Source organism: Hyaena hyaena, unplaced genomic scaffold (assembly GCF_003009895.1).
Source record: "Hyaena hyaena isolate Hyena2069 unplaced genomic scaffold, ASM300989v1 scaffold_38, whole genome shotgun sequence".
NCBI classification, from domain to species: domain Eukaryota; kingdom Metazoa; phylum Chordata; class Mammalia; order Carnivora; family Hyaenidae; genus Hyaena; species Hyaena hyaena.
This window is the reverse complement of record NW_024080670.1, coordinates 1550452-1568842: the sequence shown is the minus strand read 5'-3', so window position 1 is coordinate 1568842 and position 18391 is coordinate 1550452. Positions and strand designations below refer to the sequence as shown.

Here is an 18391-nt window from a genome sequence, read left to right as displayed (position 1 = left end):
GTATCCAAAACTCGAAGCATTCATTATTTTGCATCTCTTACATTTTTGTCTTATTTTCAAATGAAGCTGTGTCTTTCTGCTGGCACTTTTTTCTCCAGCTAATTTTTCAAATTCTTTGTTGATCTGTCTATTCATGGTTGGAAATGAAAGAAAGTTGGGGTTTTTTTAATCTTAAAAAAAAAAATCCCGCTGCCAGTGGAGGCTGAAGAAGGGAACTTGGGACCGTCATCTTCGTCTCCGCTTCCCTCATTTAGCACGCCACACACGAGCCATCTCTCGTCCGCTGTGCTCTCCAAGATCTCCATGAATCGGGAGCTGATGGTTCTACACGCAGGGCAGAAATTTCCTTCGCGTTCAGGCTCATGCAGCTAAAAGTAAACTTCTCTCACCTGAGGCTCCTGATTCACTGATCAGCTGTTTTGACGTCACGGTGCATCTGGTGATGATACATAAGGAAAGATGACAGTCAAGAGACACAGACCTCTTAACTTAGTCAGAAACCTTCGTCCTGTAGCTCTCCATCTGCCGGGATGAGTTTCAAATCCTAGGTGAAGGGTTCCTAGAAGTCGAGTCTAGCAGTTTCCAAAAGCTGTTTCTGCAGGTGAACATCCAAGCAGAATCCCGATGTGTGAAACGGACAGAAAACAGGTCAGGAGCCAGAGCTACGCCTGGGTGGTTTCCTCGTCTTTTCCCTAGCCTTCGGCTGCAGGACTCCACAGCATACACTTTGAAAACAGGATTCTTTCTTGTAAAGCACCCTCTCCACTTTCCAATGAGGAACAAGCCCCAGATGGTTAGGTGATGTTTTTAAGTCACAAGCCAGAAAGCCGCAGATCTCAAGCTCTGCTAGATCACAGGGAGCATACAAGACAGCGTCTGGCCCGGAAGAGGCCCTCGATTAATGTGCTACTTACAAATGTGGGTTTTGCCCCCGGGTAGGTTACCGTCTGCTACATTGTGTTACTAACCTATTTTGTTGAGACTTAGGTGTGTCATAGCCTCATAAAAACCCCTCTCCTCCTGGCTGGCTCATTTCCTCTGTCACAGCTCTTACCTGTCAAAGAACTGGCCCCTGAGAGCCAGCTCCGCGCATCTCTCCCCACTTCTGCCTGCAGCGACCTCATGTTGGGTGAAGGCAGCCTTCGTGCGAGCGTTTACACCATGGAAAGTGACCGCTGCCGTGAGTTGGTGCTGCCTCCTCTACCCCTGAGTCCGCTGTTCACTGGCACACCATCGTGCCCGATTCTTTAGTTCTGGTTTAAAATTAAACCAGATACTCTAGACGATTATACCAGATTCTTAACATCTGCCACCTGCTAGTCTTAATTGTCCTAAACACTGGCTTTTATAAATCGGCAGTTCACTTTGATGCAGAAGAGCAGTTTCAGTGAATTTGAAAAGGGTACAGGAAAGGCTGACCAATATTCTGTTCTTAAAACCGAGCGTGTGATTCAATAGTGAGAGGGACAGCAGCCTCTGTAGCCCTGAAGGAGAAGGGGAAGAAGAGCGGAGAAGGAGCCACTAAAAGTCCTCTGGGGACAGGCATTGTCCTTGAGACAGAACTAAGGATGCTCTCTGCACATCGCCAGGGACAGCCTCATTCTCTCTGGGTGACTGCGCAACATTTGACACTTCTGAGCGCAACATCTCCCGCGTACTGTATGGCTGGACTCTCCTGGTTCCCTTCCTGCCTCTTGTAGTCCCTTTCCTGCTGCTTCTCTGTCCTTCCGGCCGCGATTCTCTTGTCATCTGGGCTATCACAGTAGTCTCTGGACTCCCTTCCCTGCCTCCAGTCCCCTCCCCTGGCACCTAGACATCCCCACCAAGCTGAGTGTTGGCCGCCCTGCACAGACCCCTGGCGGCTTCCCACTGTCTTGGAGCCAGCTCCTCGGCCTGGAAGTCTAGGCCCTCGATGAGCTGCCCCATGCACTCTTCTGTGCCCCCAGCACGTTCACTCTGCCTCGGCCAGTTTCTCTGCTGGCTGCATTCCACACACCGCACCCCTCCCCTCCCCCTCCCCGTGTCAGCACCAGGGCCCACTTGCTCCCTCCACTCCCCTCCACCTGCCGGAGGGTGACCGTAAGTCTCTGCATCTGTGGGGTTTGGCCTGAGGGTCATGGGGGTCCACGGTGATCTCTCCCTCTCTCGAATCCCACCGCCCCTGTGTTCCATTCCTTCATGGGACACCAAGCAGAAGGGAATGGACTTGTAGGGACCACCTCCCGTGTGCCAGCTGCTCAGTGTGGGTGGACTGACCACTTCTTACAACACTACTTTAGATGTGTCTGTCCCCGTTTCACCAGTCAGGGAGGAGGTTCACAGAAGGGTGTGGACTTCGCAGAGGTGGCAGCCATTAAGTGGAGCAGCTGGGCTTTAATCCGAGTGTGTTTCCAGAACCCTGATCCACCAGGCTGCCTCTGGGGATCTACCCAGCCTTGTGGCCGGACACAGTTCCTCCTGGGTGTGCCTTGTCTGACAGCCGTCGGGCTCTTTCTCTGTGGCATCGAATTTGCTCCCCTGCAGACAGGTATCTGAACACAGATTGAACAGCCAGCAGTCTCCCTCGTTACATTGAGGCCCCAGGCAGCGTGGTCCTGAAGCTACGCTCTTTAGTCCTGAGAAGGAATCAGATGTCTGCCGTGACTGAGAAGGGCAAGCTGGGAACGCTGTTGCTTAGAGTTGGCCTGTTCTTTATCCAGAAGCCCCCGCCTTGCAGAGGTCTCTGCTGTCTTCCCCGGAGACTCTACCACAGATACACTGTTAACCGTTAACCCCTGGGGTCGCTTAAAATTCACCACCGCGAATTGTTACCTGTAAGGACCTACTGCCTCCTCGAGTCTTCTCCGAAGAACACGGGTTAGAACCTTTCCCAGCACATTCTTTCTGTTCGGAGGCCTGAAAAGTATATTGCATGCGGATAAAGAAGCCAGTTGATGAGAATCTTTTGGGCCCACAAGTCTCCCTTTACAATTGTTCTTTAAGAAAATGTCCTGGAAAGTGGGGCATCTGGATGGCTCAGTCAGGTAAGCATCCGTCTTTGGCTCAGGTCATGATCTCACGGTTCGTGGGTTCGAGCCCCATGTCGGACTTTGCACTGACAGCTCAGAGCCTGGAGCCTGCTTCGGGTTCTGTCTCTCCCTCTCTCTGCCCCTTCTCTGCTTGTGCTCTGTCTCTCTTTCAAAAATAAACATTAAAAAAAAAAAAAGAAAATGTCTTGGTAAACATCCTGGACAAGAGCTACTTGAGAACGTCCTCCTCAGTGCATGTTAAATTCTAATTCGTGACTTTAGACCTGCAGAATGCCGCGGGACCTGGTCTCTGTGACATTATTTATATCAAATTTATATCTGGCGTAACTTAAGCTGGGTTGGACCCTGATGTTGGATTAGGCAACTGTTTTCACCAAATGAAAGACCCAAGAGGATCCGTGTCGCACCAGCAGGAGGAAGCCCAGAGCAGATGCTGGTTGTCCCTGTGCTTGCCACCCCCCAGGAGTCCCCAGACAGCTCTGCGAAGACCGGCTTCCCTGCGGGCTGCTCTTTCCACAAGTGAAGAGGCATCTCCTTTATGGTAACATGCTGTCCCAATAGCCAGGACCCCCTTTCACCATATGTCAAGAGCCAGAGGCTGTGTTGTTTCAGAGGCACTAGGAGAGGACGGAGAAGCCGTTGACCACAGAAAGAGAGAAACAGACTTGCCTGATGCCACTTGGCTTCAAGCAGCCTAGATCCTGGGACATTTCGCCACATGGAGCTCCCTTTGAGGCTGCAGATGGAAACTTACGCTTACAACTCAAGCGCTTTAACTCTCACGGTCTTTACAAAATGAAAGGATTTTTCTGCCACTGATCTGCTCTGTGTCTTACTGTATTGAACCTGAGTGGGCTATAGCAGGAGGAAGAATTAAACAGAGGGAAAGTTCTGTTTTCTGAGGACCTGCCATTGGCCCAACTAGGCGCTCTGCACCCATCAGATCTTCTAATCTTCACTACAGCCGTGTGGACCCCACCACTCCTAGGTGCTCTGAGCCAGCGCTGCCTGCAGTATCCCTGCGTTTTCTGCCGTGACGCCCATGAGCATCTTCCAGGCAGAGGAATCTCCGGAGCCGAAGGGATGAAGACGCCCAGAAACTTCTCAGTGTCCTCAGACTTCAGGAATTTAAGTCTCCCAGCACTGTCCCAGTAACATCATTTCAGCTCTGTATTTCCAGTTTCTCCAAAGGAAGAACTAGCCCCAGCTCTTGCACTTGAGTTGATTTGCTGTTTGGAATTTTTGCCTCATGAGTACTACCGAAGCCAGAAAGTTGCAGTCCTCTGTGTCCCTGAGGTACCAAGGAGAAGGAGTGGCTGAGAAGCCTGTCGTTCATCTCCAGCGTCGAATGTGCTGCCACCGAAAGTAAAATGTGGCCTCTAAGCTAACTTGGACCTGGACCATTGAAGGGGCATTTAGTAGGCTCCCCCTGCGAATCCCTCTAGAAAAGGGGGACAGAAGGGACTGCTAGTACGAGAGTGATGAAAAGGAGCTTGTTAACCACTCCTACCATCCATGCCTGGCACACTCCTAGCCAAGGTCTCCAACTGTCAGCGGGAGTTTTCCAGAGCAGGGGGCCGTGTGGTGGCCTGGGGCTCTGTGTATCACTGCCTGGAAATTTGAGGTGGCCTTGTTCCTGAGATAAGGCTACTCACTTCCTGGATTGTAGATTGCAGTGTTGCAGCTACAAAGAGCAACAGTCTCGGGGAGGGGGGGGGGGGGACCTGGGACTGAGAGTTTAGTGGCGGGGCACATCTTCAAACAAGTTGACCTCGAGAGTGAGTTATTCCCCTCCCCTCCTCACTGTCACCCTCTCTCTGAGCACTTGAACCGCTCGGGGGAAGCCTGGTCCTGTGCAGACGTTTGTACTTCTCACTGGGCGACGTGTAATGAGCTCTCGTTTACCCACCTGGAGCGCAGGTGCAGCGCCCTACGCCTGTGTCTTTGGGCCTCAGCCCGATTTTGGGACAGCCTCTCGCTGCCTTCTTGTGGGTGCAACCTTCTTTTAATAAAACACCCATCCACACACGGTGGGAAGGTATGAATTGCCCCTCCCCTCTCCCAAGAAAAGGTTAAGGGAAAATTCCTGATAGAAAACAGTGTGCAGTTTGCATTACCCAGGTGCTTCTGTGTATAAGACTTTGGCTACTTCCCTATGAATGGTCAGATTTGCGTTTCGTGTAACAGCTACAAGCACTCCTCACCTGTGTTCATTTTTAGGAGTTTGTTTCCTTTATTCCTTTCATTCCTGGCATGGGCTTCGTGTGTAGAGAGAGTGACCCACTAGATAAGCATCGGAAAGGTCAAGGGCTTTGGTGAACCACTTAGGAAAAGGCGGTCAGACTGGAAGTCTTGGCGCCTCTTACGTTCCTCAGAACCTCTCCAGCTCCCATCAGATCGGAGTTAGGAGTACTGTGGTTTTGCTTGCTTCTCTTGCCATTCCCTGAGCACTCGGGTAACAGCCAGCGTGCCCACCTGACCATAAAAGCAGACAGCTGGATGCCATTGCGCTTGGTTTGGATGTACTGTGACTCTGTTTTCTCTCGCTTGACAAAATGTGAAGTTTTCACATGAGGAGGTGAATGAAAGCGAGCCCTATTCTTTAGAAGACGGTCTCAGGGGGTGGCTCAGTCGGTTAAGTTCCTGACTTCGGCTCAGGTCATGATCTCACAGTTCGTGGGTTCGAACCGCGCATTGGGCTCTGTGCTAACAGCTCAGAGCCTGGAGCCTCCTTCGGATTCTGTCTCCCCCTCTCTCTGCCCCTGCCCCTCCCATGATCATGCTCTGTCTTTCTCTGTCTCTCAATGATAAATAAACATTAAAAATTTTTCTTTCTTTTTTTTTTTTTAAATTTTAAAAGTTTTTTATTTATTTCTGACAGAGAGAGACAGCGTGAGCAGGGGAGGGTCAGAGAGAGAGGGAGACACAGAATCTGAAGCAGGCTCCAGGCTCGGAGCTGTCAGCACAGAGCCCATGCGGGGCTCATAGCCACGAACCATGAGATCATGACCTGAGCCGAAGCCAGACACTTAACCGACTGAGCCACCCAGGCTCCCCTAAACATTAAAAATTTTTCTAAAAAGAAGAAGAAGACGGTCTTGTGGGAAGCCAGTGGATAGACCTGATTCTCTGGGGGAGCACAGGTGCCCTTCCGCAGAAGCGCCTCTTCGCCGGGGCCTGCTATAGACCCCTCCCCCCCACTTATGGCGCACCCATAGAATCCGAAGCCTGGGTTCCCACAGATTAAGAACCGGTCACCAACATGCGTGTGAATCAGAGAGGGTGTTTGTCATGGCTCAGCTCCCTTGAATCCCAGACTCCTCGCTCACTTCCCCTCAAACACCTCGCTGCAGTTTCTTTTCTGCGCTAAGTAGATAAGGACGCTTCTCTCCCTCTGATTGCCCTCAACATGTCTTTCCTTTCTTCAGATACATCTAATCTGTTTGGAAACAGTGGGGCCAAGACATTTGGTGGATTTGCCAGCTCGTCATTTGGAGAACAGAAACCTGCCGGCACTTTCAGCTCTGGAGGAGGAAGTGTGGCATCCCAAGGCTTCGGGTTCTCAACTCCAAATAAAACAGGTACTCTGATAGTTGTTAGCCGGCGTTCTTTTTAAACGTATGTTTACATCCACAGAGATACCTGGAAGGAGAGCTCTCTAGGGTGCTTCTCAGGGGAGCAGGACTGGAGTGTGGTTAAAGGGGCTTTTTCTCCCCAATTCATTTTTATATTTACAGAGTATCTGCTGTGCTCCTAACACTGTTCTAGGTCTCCCAAGACCTGTTAAAAGCACAGAATGCATGTAGTGGAATCCTTAAGAGAACTCTTTGTATTAAGGCAGAAAGCATTGTAAATATCTAGCAACTGCAGTACAAGCAAAGTAAGGGAATATGTAAGACAGCAATAACACAAACGTAAACCAAAAAGCACCCGAGTCACAGACTTACTGGGGTCCCATTAGCGGTCCTGGGAAGACAGATGGTCCAACCAGTTTTGGGGGTTTTTTTAAAATATTTTTTATGTTTATTTAGTTTTGAGAGACCGAGAGAGACAGAGTGTGAGCGGGGGAGGGGCAGAGAGGGAGACACAGAATCCGAAACAGGGTCCAGGCTCTGAGCTGTCAGCACAGAGCCCGATGTGGGGTTTGAATCAGTGAACTGTGAGATCATGAGCTGAGCTGAAGTAGGACGTTTAACCTACTGAGCCACCCAGGTGCCCTGATCTGGCTGGTTTTTATGTTTATTTCATTTGTCCTCTTTCCCAAATCACTTTTTTTTTTTTTTTTTTTGCTGGTCAATGTTGACTTTCTCTGGCCCCGATCACTTCTCTTTGTATGTGCTCTTCCATAGGCACCACTTCCACCTGTTTTTTACTTGAAGCCTGGTTTTTCCAGTTTTTTTTTTTTTTTTTTTTTGCTTTTGAGTATTTGCGTTTTTTGGTTGTTTTGTATTTGTGTGTGTGTTTATTTGTGTGTGTTTGCAGGTTTTTGTTTCCTGTTTGTTTTCCTTTACAGTGCTACATCAAGGAACAAATCCAAGCACACCTGGTGGAGGGTCCAAAATATCACTATGAGTAAGGAAATTAAAAAACCAATGTAACAACAGCAGAGGGCAAGTAAACTCTACAAAAAACACCTCCTGAACATCCAGGCCTTGGACAATGTATGATGTCCCCTTTAATATAGCATTGCTTGCAGATGCAGAGCACATAACAAGCTTTGAAAACTCATAAGGGATGGCAAAGTAGCCAAAATGACAAAATGGAACAACTCTCCTCAAATGAAATTCCAGGAAGAAGTAAGAGCTAAAGAAATGATCAAAACAGATATAAGCAACCTAAATGAACAAGAATTTAGAATAGTCATAAAGTTAATCACTGGGCTTGAAAAAAGCATAGAAGACAACACAGACTCTTGCTACAAAGATCAAGGATATTAAAAATGGACTAAATTAAAAAGTGCTATAAAGGAGGTGCAAAATAAAACGGAGGCAAGAAGCAAACTACACATTCATTGCAATTCCAATCAAAATTGCACCAGCATTCTTCTCAAAACTAGAACTATAAAGTTCTAATGGAACCACAAAAGACCACAAATAACCAAAGTAATATTGAAGAAAAAAACCAAAACGGGAGGCATCACCATTCCAGACTTTAGCCTTTACTACAAAGCAATAATCATCAAGACAGTATGGTAGTGGCACAAAAACAGACACATAGACCAATGGAACAGAACTGAGAACTCAGAATTGGACCCAAAAGTATACAGCCAACTGATCTTTGACAAAGCAGGAAAGAATATCCAATGGAAAAAAGAGCCTCTTTAACAAACGGTGCTGGGAGAACTGGACAGCAACATGCAAAGAAGGAAACTAGACCACTTTCTCACACCATGCACAAAAATAAACTCCAAATGGATAAAGGACCGGAATGGGAGACTGGAAACCATTAAAACCCTAAAGGAGAAAGCAGGAAACAACCTCCTTGCCCTCAGTTGCAGCAATTTCTCATTCGACACTAAAAGGCAACAGATTGAATGGGAGAAGATGGTTACAAACGACATATCGGATAAAAGGCTAGTATCCAAAATCTATAAGGAACTCCCCAAACTCCACACCCAAAAATCAAATAATCCAGGGAAGAAATGGGAAGACATGAACAGACACTTCTCCAAAGACATGTAGATGGCCAACAGACTCATGAAATGATGTTCAACATCATGAGATACCACCTCAAGCCAGAGTGGCTAAAACAAATCAGGAGACTACAGATGCTGGTGAGGATGTGAAGAAATGGGCACCCCCCTACACAGTTGGTGGGAATGTAAACTGGTGCAGCCCCTCTAGAAAACAGTGTGGAGGTTCCTCAAAAAGTTAACAATAGGACTCCCCTATGACACAAGCAATAGCACTGNCTTTTTTTTTTTTTTTTTTTGCTTTTGAGCATAACGTACATAAATCTCTCTACATAACACGTACAACATCCACTTCCTGCAAGTAGACAGAGCAGTTACTCCTTACAGGTGGAAGGCCCTCCTGGAATCCAGAATAAAATTATCACCAGCGCTACTGCGTGTCCCAATATTGCTTCTAAAGTCTACACTGGGGATTGTGTGACCGTCTATAATTGTACATTACATTTATCATTTAAAAGTATAAAGGACAATATATGTTCAGACAAAAAAACAAAAAGAAAACATAAACTGCCTCTCTGTCCTGAATCTCTCAGCTCTACAGAGGGTCTGCATTCCTGCCTCTGTTACATGGAAAATCATGTGGAAAGATCCCCTACCTCCACGAAACATCAGAGGCAGAGTGGGGGGAGATGTTTGCAGAGAAAGGGGCTCTTTAAAGCAGACTCCCCAAGACGGGGGGGTGGTCAAGATGCTTCTCCCTCTTGTGTATGGGAGCCTTTGAAATTATGTGAGTCCTGAGGAAGGACCGCAGCGGGGGACCAGATGCATGGGTGACTCTGACTTAGGGCCACCCCACCAGTCCCTGGAGTCCCACCTTTTAGAACCTATATTGATGTGGTTTCCATACCCTGTGCTCCTTTACTCCGATCTGTGGCTTGGATGAGTTAGTCTTTGGTTTGCCAGCTTTTGATATTCTTCATAGACTATAAAATGCACCAGACACAAATATCGTGGCTTTACTTTGCCCCCACCCTTCCTCACGGGACCCCTCTGGGGCCTAGTTAACAAGCAGACGTTCAACTACGAAACTGTAGTTCATTGGGGCACCTAGGTGGCTCGGTTGGTGAAGTGGCCAACTTGATCTCAGCTCAGATCTTGATGTCAGGATCGTGAGTTCAAGCCCCGCATTGGGCTCCACACTGGGTGTGGAGCCTACTTAAAAAACAAAAAAGAAAAAAATTTTAATTCATTAGTCATTGATGCTTGATTTATTTTTTTTAAGGAACCAGATAACATTTTATTTGATTCACATGTTTTTCTTATATGTTGTTCCTTATCCTGGGATCAGGATTGACTGAGAATCTTAGGCTTTTATTTTTTTAAGTCCTAGAGAAAGTATGTTCTCCTGCCTTTCAGAATATTTTTCCTGTTTGTTTGCCCCGTAAGACCCCTCAGACTGAGGATTCCCAGCAGACAAAGCTACCCTTTATATACAGCAGGTGAATCAACTGGTAGCCACAAAGGTGACAGCGAGGGTGGAGGAAGATCGCGTCCCCTGTGCTGCCCACACTTGGGCTCCCACTGCAGGACTTAGGGCAGTTTTCAGGGGGCTGTAGGAGGTGCCCCCGCCCCGGGTCCTGAGCACAAGGAAGGCTGCTTACAGTAAAGGAGTCCTCCTTCCTGCCCAGGTGAGAGCAGAGGCCTGAGAAGTCATGATTGGCGTTTTGCTTTAAGACAGATTCTAGATGGACCATTTCAGTGAGTCTTTGAAAATTCCAGAAGTGTCCATCCTCCCTTATAGTACAGTTGGCTTAGGAAATAATAGTGGTGGAGAGGACTTGTGGGTAGGGGCGGAGGAGGGGCAGGATGCTGTGCGCAGCCCACTGCCTCCACCCCCCACTGCCCTGTTGCAGGGGGGGGGGTCGCAGTGGAGGGAGGCAAGGTGACACAGGCAGTTCGAGGGTGGGCACCCTCTTGAGTCACTCAGCCCTTGCTCTCAGTCCCAGCGCCTCCACTACCAGGTGGCTGGACTTGGGCGAATAGCCGTTTGTGCTTTTGCCTCCGTATTCTCTGAGCCTGTTATCTCACCTGCGAGGTGTGGGCCCCAGGTTTATCGGGAGGATTGAGGCAAAGTGTGGGGCAGCACCTGGGACCGCAGCTGGCACGCGGAGGGCCCTCGGTCAGTCAGGTATTTTATCATCATTGATTATTAGCAAATTTGTGTTCATTTACTGTGACGCAGCTTTGTCGTTTCACCGCACTGTGTGTGTGTGTGTGTGATGTGACTGTGGATGTGATACATGTGTGTGAATGTGGGGTGTGTGTGGATGTGGTTTGTGTGGTAGGGGTGTGTGTGTGTGTGGTGAGGGTGTGTGTCTTGTCTGTGGTGGGTGTGGATATGGTATATGTGGTTGTGTGTGTGTGTGTGTGTGTGTGTGTGTGTGTGATGGGGGTGGGTGTGGTGTGAATGTGTGGGTGTGTGTGGATGTGTGGTGTGGGTGTGGTATGTGTGTATATGAAACGTGGGGGGTATACGTGTGTGTGATGTGGGGGGAGGGGTGGTGCACGTGCGTGCACACGCGTGTGTGTGTGTTTAATCTCCCCCTCTCCCCAGCCCGGGTTTACTTTCTGTATCATTGTGACTTCTCATTTTTCACTCGCCTTCCACCAAGAAGTCCGAATCATACTGCGTACAGGGCCCCAGATCCGGCCGTGTGTCTAGGAAGAAAGTGTAACGAGATCTGTGACCAGGTCTTCAATAATTCAACCGCAAGGGTTTTTTAGCACTTTTTTTTTTTTCCAGTCTCTCGTATTTGTAACCCGACAGTCTCCATTATCATGGCGTGGAATTTCACTCAAGGGTTTAAAATCTAGAATGTTAACCCCAACGGGAGCCTGAGCAAAACGTGTCCAACACCGGCAGCGGCAAACACACACGGGAGGGAGCCACCAACTGACGCAGAATGAAAGAGTTCAGCTCATAGCTTCCTACCCAGAGTCTGATCGTTCCCGATCACGTAGCAGAAGCTTGTGGTGTGCTTGTGCCTCTGTAAGGCCCGCGCCGCCCCTCTGACAACAGGACTCGCGTCCCGGAAGGGGCGGCCGTGGCATCCCTGGCGCCCCTGTGCCTGCACGGCTGCTCCCCTGCCCGTTAGCGTGTCACTCCCTGGGCCAGGGCTCGTGTTAAGAGACTCCTCTCTAGAGCACGTTGCTCGTACCAGGTCTTTCCATTCTGTTCAACAGACACTCACTGAGGGGGCGGGGGGGGGGGGTTCTGCTCATAGCCTCAAATGAGGTAAGCGGCATCTTTTGGGGGGTGAGGACCCCCCCCTAGGGGCAGAAGGAACTGTCAGGGAAGGGTGTCCATCGTCCTGCCTGGTGGGCATCTCCCCTGGGCCGAGGAGCCCGCCTCCCCTGCAGACCAGCCTCCATGCGACCGTGGCCTGCGTGCATGTCGCCCCCCTCCCCTCAGGGCCATGTCCACATGAGTGGCAGGGGAGTCAGGCTCTGGTGGCTCTCCTCAGGCCCAGTCGATGGCCTTACCTCGTTTCTCCCGAGCCCTCCCCCGCAGAGGAAACTCTGTATGCTTTTTAACGCTCTTTTATGCACTTTTTTTATCCAGGGGTAGCTCCTGCCTACAGAGAGAGAGCGGTTTTATTTAAAGAAAATTTTTGTGGGGAGAGACGTGAGAGCCGTAAGTCTTGAAATAAATACGAAGCCCCTTGGCTGAGCCCTAGTGCCATGCGCCCCTCTGTCTCTCCTGTACCCCAGTTCGTCCATTCTTCCCCAGAACAGGCTCGGAGCCTGTAGCTTCGTAACGTGGGTCTTCATGAAGCTAGGAGCCTTGTCTGTGTCGTGACAGTAATCACATCTGTCACCTCTGGCATCTCTGACAGCTGGGCAGGGAGTGGAGTTCTCAGGAATGCCTTTTCAGCGAGAGGTCTCAGAACAGCACAGCGGGGCTGGCGGGGGTCGGTTCCTGGTGACCATCTGATTCCACGGGACTCGGCGCCGGCCGGTCCAGCGTTCCCGTGGGCGGGACTGAGGGTCCCCCAGGCAGACACGGAGTCTGCTGGGGTCTCAGAACTCCTGGAGCTCCCCTGGCAGCCCTGCCCCCTCTGCGAGAGATGGGGGGTGGGGTGCGGTATTTAGAAGGGCTGTCTCCCCCACTTAGGGTTTTTGGTATTTGAACTTCTAACGTATTTCCCCCTTTTTCCTTCCTCTTTTGATTTGATTTCTCACTGCTCATTATCTTCTCTTCCTGTCTCCTCTCTTTTTTTCCCTGTTTCTGTTTGTTTGCCTCTGTTTTGCTCAGGTGGCTTCGGTGCTGCTCCAGTGTTTGGCAGCCCTCCTACTTTTGGGGGATCCCCTGGGTTTGGAGGGGTGCCAGCATTCGGTTCAGCCCCAGCCTTTACAAGCCCTCTGGGCTCGACGGGAGGCAAAGTGTTCGGAGAGGGTACTGCGGCCGCCAGCGCAGGAGGATTCGGGTAAGCCCCCCGGGGGACCGGGACCGCCGAAGGCACTGGGGCCCGGACCCCGGCTTTGGAGGGACCATTCTTGCGTTTTCCCCGCTCCTACCTGAGCTGAAGCCCCCCTCCCTCGAGATCGACAGACGAGCCAGTCCAGGGCTCGTGTTCCTCTCTGGGGAGGCTCATCTCTTCCCGGCCAGAGTCTGCCGAGCACACACATGGATGGGAGTGGTGTTGCCGTCCCCTGGAAACGTGGGGTGCTGGTTGGCGGACGGACCCCTGTTATCCTGGCGGGACTAAAGGATGATTAGAGAAAGAAAAACAGTCCCGTCCTGGCCATGTCCTAGCCAGGATTGCCCCTGTGAGGCCACCTCTGTCAGGGAAACCAAAATGATGGTTTCTGCCACATTCTTTCCTCTTGGGATTGTCGTCTACCTGTTGTCCTTAGGCAAACCGCTCCTGGGTCCCTGACTGCACTCCAGACCCCCAGAGCGGGCACTCGGGTCACAGTCCCACGGGCCATCTACGCTGCATACAGGGCACCGCCTGGGCCCTCTGCATGTTTCAGAGTCAGTGACTGCTCGGCTTGCAAAGCTGCTCTGACTGCCTTGTGCACGTCCTCACTTGAAAACGCCACGTTAGGGATTGGCTTTGAAGGGCCCCAGAAATTCTATCCTGTTGCCAAAACCCCAAGAAGAGAATAAATAGCTTTCACCGCGCCACGGAATCCCAATAAAACGTGTGTGGGGATGACGACAAAGTGACTCCTTCAGGAGACGTTTTAGTGTCTGAGATCACGGGCTGGTAGCCCCGGCCCTGGCCGCAGGACTCGAGCTGCATAAGGCTGAAGGCTTGGGGAAAGCATGGGGGCTTTGTTTGGGGGAGTTGTCAGGGCCTTGTGCTGAATCTTGGGGAGGTGGTAGCATCTTTATCTGGGAAGTAAACCGAAGTATGTTCTTACTTAGACCCTTTCTCCTTCATGAAAGATGCTAGTGCACAAATGCCGCCTTCAAGAAGGTGAGCGAGTTGATATATTGCTTCTTGGATTTCATGTAGAGACTGCGAGTTCTTTTAAGTTTCCCCCAGGAAACCCCAAGAATTAAAGTTAAAGGCTTTTAAAGGAGAGTCGGGGCCAACTTAAACCAGTACTCTTGGCGGGTCCTGACGGTCACTGACGCATGCAGTGACCGCTCCGCACAGACCGCTGCGGAGTCGGAGGCCTTGGGGCTGATAGGAATCTTGAGGTCTTATTTGCTTATTTGAAACCTGCTATTTTCTTTACCAGTAGAAAAGTATCGTCTTATGCCTTGAGAGGGGGGCTCACCCACATAAGCCCTGACTGGCTGGTTCATTCCATTTTGTCAAAGAGGGCTGACAAGTAACGGCGGTGGCCCGAGAAGTCCCGGGTCCCTGGGCTGCCCCTGGCGGACGTCTGAGGAGCTCCCACCGTTCGTGGGAGGCCTGGAGCAGGGGCAGGAACAGCACGAGCAGGCAGGGCCCCGCGAGGGTCTGCTCCCAGGAGACCCTCACCTCATTCCGGAAAGTCCCCGGAATCGAGATCCACAGAGGAGCTAAAGACGAGTGACTGGGGGCCAGGCTCGTGGATGAATGAGAAATGTCTAAGCTCTGGGGTGAAGTTCAAGAGTGATCAGAGAGAGAAAGAGCAGACACCGTAGGGCTGCTTAATTTCCAGATGACCTGCAACTTCCAGACAGGGAATAAAAGCTGGCCCACTGGACCGGTTGGATTTGGGATCGTGCCCCCACCCTCTTCCTTCCCAAAGCTGAGGTGTGCTCTGGGCCCTGGCCTGTTCTTTCTGAGAGGCCATTGGTTTAAACCAGGCACGTCCCCCTTGATTCGTGTGTGCAAAGTGTGCCACCCACAAGCTCTGGGGGGCCAGGCATGGGGCAGCTGTGCCAGTGCGGCCGCACTAACCATGGCCGGTCTCCCCCTGGGACACAGGTTCGGGAGCAGCAGCAACACCACGTCCTTCGGCACGCTGGCGAGTCAGAACGCACCGACTTTCGGATCCCTTTCCCAACAGACCTCTGGATTCGGGACCCAGAGCAGGGGGTTCTCCAGCTTTGGATCTGGTGGAGGAGGTAGGCGGCCAGACGTTGTTCCCTCACCGTAGCCCCCCTGCCCTTTCCTTCAGGAAACGCCTGCCCCTCATCCCCCTAACCACACAAGTGGCTTTTACCTGGCTGGTCAGTTTCGTGGTCTGCAGCCAAAAGTGGTTGAAAGACAACATGTGCTTTCTAGGCTTTACTTAGATGTGTGACATTGTGCCCGTTCTTACCAAAGAAAGAGAAGATGGGCTTGGTTTTTCTCTCAAGATTTGAGAACCCAAAATATAAACCGTCATACTAGACCTTAGTTTAAAACTGCAAGCCAGCAAACTTAAAAAATAAGACATAGATGGGTGCCTGGGCGGCTCAGTCAGTTAAGCGTCCGACTTCAGCTCAAGTCATGATCTCACGGTTCGTGGGTTCGAGCCCCGCATCAGGCTCTATGTTGACAGCTAGCTCAGAGACTGGAGCCTGTTTCAGATTCTGCATCTCCCTCTCTCTCTGACCCTCCCCTGCTCACGCTGTCTCTCTCTCTCTCAGAAATAAATAAAACATTAAAAAATTAAAAAAAAAAAAGACGTAGAGACTTCACGAAACGTCTCTGATTTGTTAACCCTCACCTCTTCGGATAGCAGACCACATATGTTCTGCTTTTATCTGTGCATCACTCTGCAAGGTGCAGCAGCGAGGCGGGGGCACCATTTTACAACTGAAGACAAAAACTTCAGGGGCCCTATTTGCCCACAAGGCCAGAGAGGGAGCAGCAGGGCCGGCCTGGACCCACGTGTCTTTACTGCTCTGGCCTCACCAAGAAGCAGCAAGCGATGGGAGATGAAAAACAGTTTCCTAATGAAAGGGGTCTGTGTGGCCCTAGCACGGCCGATTGGGAGGCACCATGCGAGGGACCCACTGCCCACACTTGGCATGGGGGAGGGAAGAACCCAGAAGGGTCCCTCATCTCCATCCTGGCCTGTAGGTAGGGGTCGGTGGGGCTCTTCTCCGGGAGAGAGGGAGGGACCCACCTCCACCTCTCAGGTGCCTGTGTGCTGACTTCACTCCGCCCTTTCCATCTTTTTCAGTATTCACCTTTGGATCATCTAACTCGTGAGTACCCATTCCCACTTTCCAGCCATTTAGATAGGGAGGGAGGAGTGCATGAAAACATGGGACTACAAACCTTTGCTCCGTTTGTACATTTTTACCTGCTTTTCCCATTTCCTCTTGTACCCGCCTGTCCTGGAGGCACGGGGATCGGCGGCGGGTTTTGGGTTTCATCGACCTGCTAATCTCGGTGGGAGAATGGTCAAAGGTGCCAGGCCTGGCCTGCTCGAGGGCCATTCGTAAGAGCTTGCCTTCCGATGAGCCAGGCCTAGGTGGTGGGACGCGCAAGGTGCTGCTCCTTAGTTCTCCATTAGCGGCTCAGATGCCCCATGCTGCCCGCGGGCCTCCCAGCCCATCACCATGTCTTATTTTTTGATCCTTGCCCTCTGCTTCTGCGTGGAATTGTAGCCACGAGCAGTCCCGAGTTCTGACTTTGACCGCAGGCGGTTGCACGCGCCCCGAAGCCCTCCTTGGCTCAGCGGCTGACCCGCCTCTCCTGGCGCTTCCTTGCAGGTCTGTCCAGGGCTTTGGTGGCTGGAGAAGCTGAGTGGGTGTCCGTGTTCCTTCCCGGGACCAACTGCATTCTCGGCTCCTGGTCACCGAGCAGCACTGGCGCGGTCCTGTAACGTGGACGGTCTCCCTGCACCACCCCCGGAAAGAAACAGCAGAAACCAAAACTCCAGAGACACTTGATCGCTTGTCTGTTTCGTTTTCTATTTCGTGTTGGTTGTCGTGTTCTCCTTCCTGGCCCCCCGTCTGTTAAACCCTGTGGTCTGTTTCCGTGCAGAATGTATATGGGCTTTGTCAGGTCACAGCCTTGGAGAGAGGTGCCCTCGTTGCTGTGGCTCTGATAAAACCTTCCCGGCCTGCCAGCTCGCAGTGTGTGTCTTCAAGGATGGCAGCGAAGTCCCCAGCGTAGGAGGTCAGTGCAGGAAGCGGGTAGGGGGAGCTTCTCCCCGATGCCCCTGCTCTCCTCGGGCCCGGGCCCTTGTGTAGGGAAGAGGCTGAGCGCCAGCCGGCCAGCCACCTTTTTGTGGCCATGACTCTGTATCTCCTTTTTGTGCCCTGGCTGCTGTTGGGTATCAGGACCCTCAAGGCACCAGCTTTGTGATCGGGCGGAGGGAAAGAAAGTCACGCAGGTATCAGCTGAGTTTTAGAAGAGGCAGGAGCACCTTCGGTGAAGGCCCAGGTCGCCGCGAGGCGATCACGGGAGATAGGCCGGTGGGTGCCGACGACGGGGTCCGCTCAGCTTTGCGACTTGGCTCTGGGTGCTGTATGTCCCGCGCCGATTCCTTCTGCCCTGCAGAGCAGTGATGGAGGAGACAGCTCTGTCTGCAGTGGCAGTGACGAGGGGCGCCACGCCCGGCCCGCCGTCTGTTAGTGGCAGCGCAGATAACCCTCGGGCAGGCCTGGGCTTGCGAAGACACAGCCAGGCGTCGGCTGTGCCGGTGCGGGGCCAGGCTTCGGTCCCGGTAGGGCGTGGGCAGTGCCGTCGCTTTCAGGTCAGGGCACGTTTTACGTCTCGGGCCCGTGGTGTCCTAGGCGGTTACTGACAAACCAGGATGCCCCACATCCGGAGCCAGCACGAAGGCCTGTCCTCTCTCAGGCCAGAAGGCAACCATGTGTTGGCTCAGGTCATGGCAGGGGAAGGTCTGGAAGGGCTGTTTAGAGTTGTACATATTGGAAAGTTCTATTTTAAAGCGTTTTAATAAAAGTTCTCCATGCGACTTAACCTGTCACATTCCAGCCAGTGTGGTCTTGCCGGTTCTGTTGGCTCAACGGGCTGTGTGGACGTGGGTGCAGTGCCCCACGCCACAGCCAGCCCTGCCAGTCCCACCCCGCGGGGCTTATCGGGGGGCTCCGTGTGAAGGCCAGCCTCTGGATCCCCCGTCCTGCACACTGGGACTCAGGAGCCCAAAAGCTGGGCCTGGAGGCCCCAGGGCGCTGAGTCCAGGCCCCTCAGAAGAGGAGTCCCAGCGTGCAGCCCTATTAGGTTTCAGGCATTAGATCCACGGTGTCCTGGGTGACTTACACTTGCTCCTGCTCAGCCTAGAACAGAGGAGGGGTCTGTCTGTGCCTTCCATTACCCAG

At 51.7% G+C, this 18391-nt stretch overlaps 1 protein-coding gene across 6 annotated transcripts in view; it reads left to right on the top strand.

Annotated features, from left to right (window-relative positions):
- NUP214 (nucleoporin 214) overlaps positions 1–18044 on the top strand; it is a 102346-nt gene extending 84302 nt beyond the window's left edge. For 5 of the 6 annotated variants that reach the window (XM_039229503.1, XM_039229506.1, XM_039229507.1 and 2 more), the window contains 5 exons: positions 6458–6610; positions 12977–13148; positions 15093–15232; positions 16279–16303; positions 16814–18044. In XM_039229503.1, coding sequence (XP_039085434.1) covers positions 6458–6610; positions 12977–13148; positions 15093–15232; positions 16279–16303; positions 16814–16847 — 524 coding nt within the window. In that variant the 3' untranslated portion in view covers positions 16848–18044. Of the gene's footprint in view, positions 1–6457; positions 6611–12976; positions 13149–15092; positions 15233–16278; positions 16308–16813 lie in introns of those variants that run through there. The other variant, XM_039229505.1, reaches the window with a different exon arrangement.
- The last annotated feature ends 347 nt before the right edge of the window (positions 18045–18391 follow it).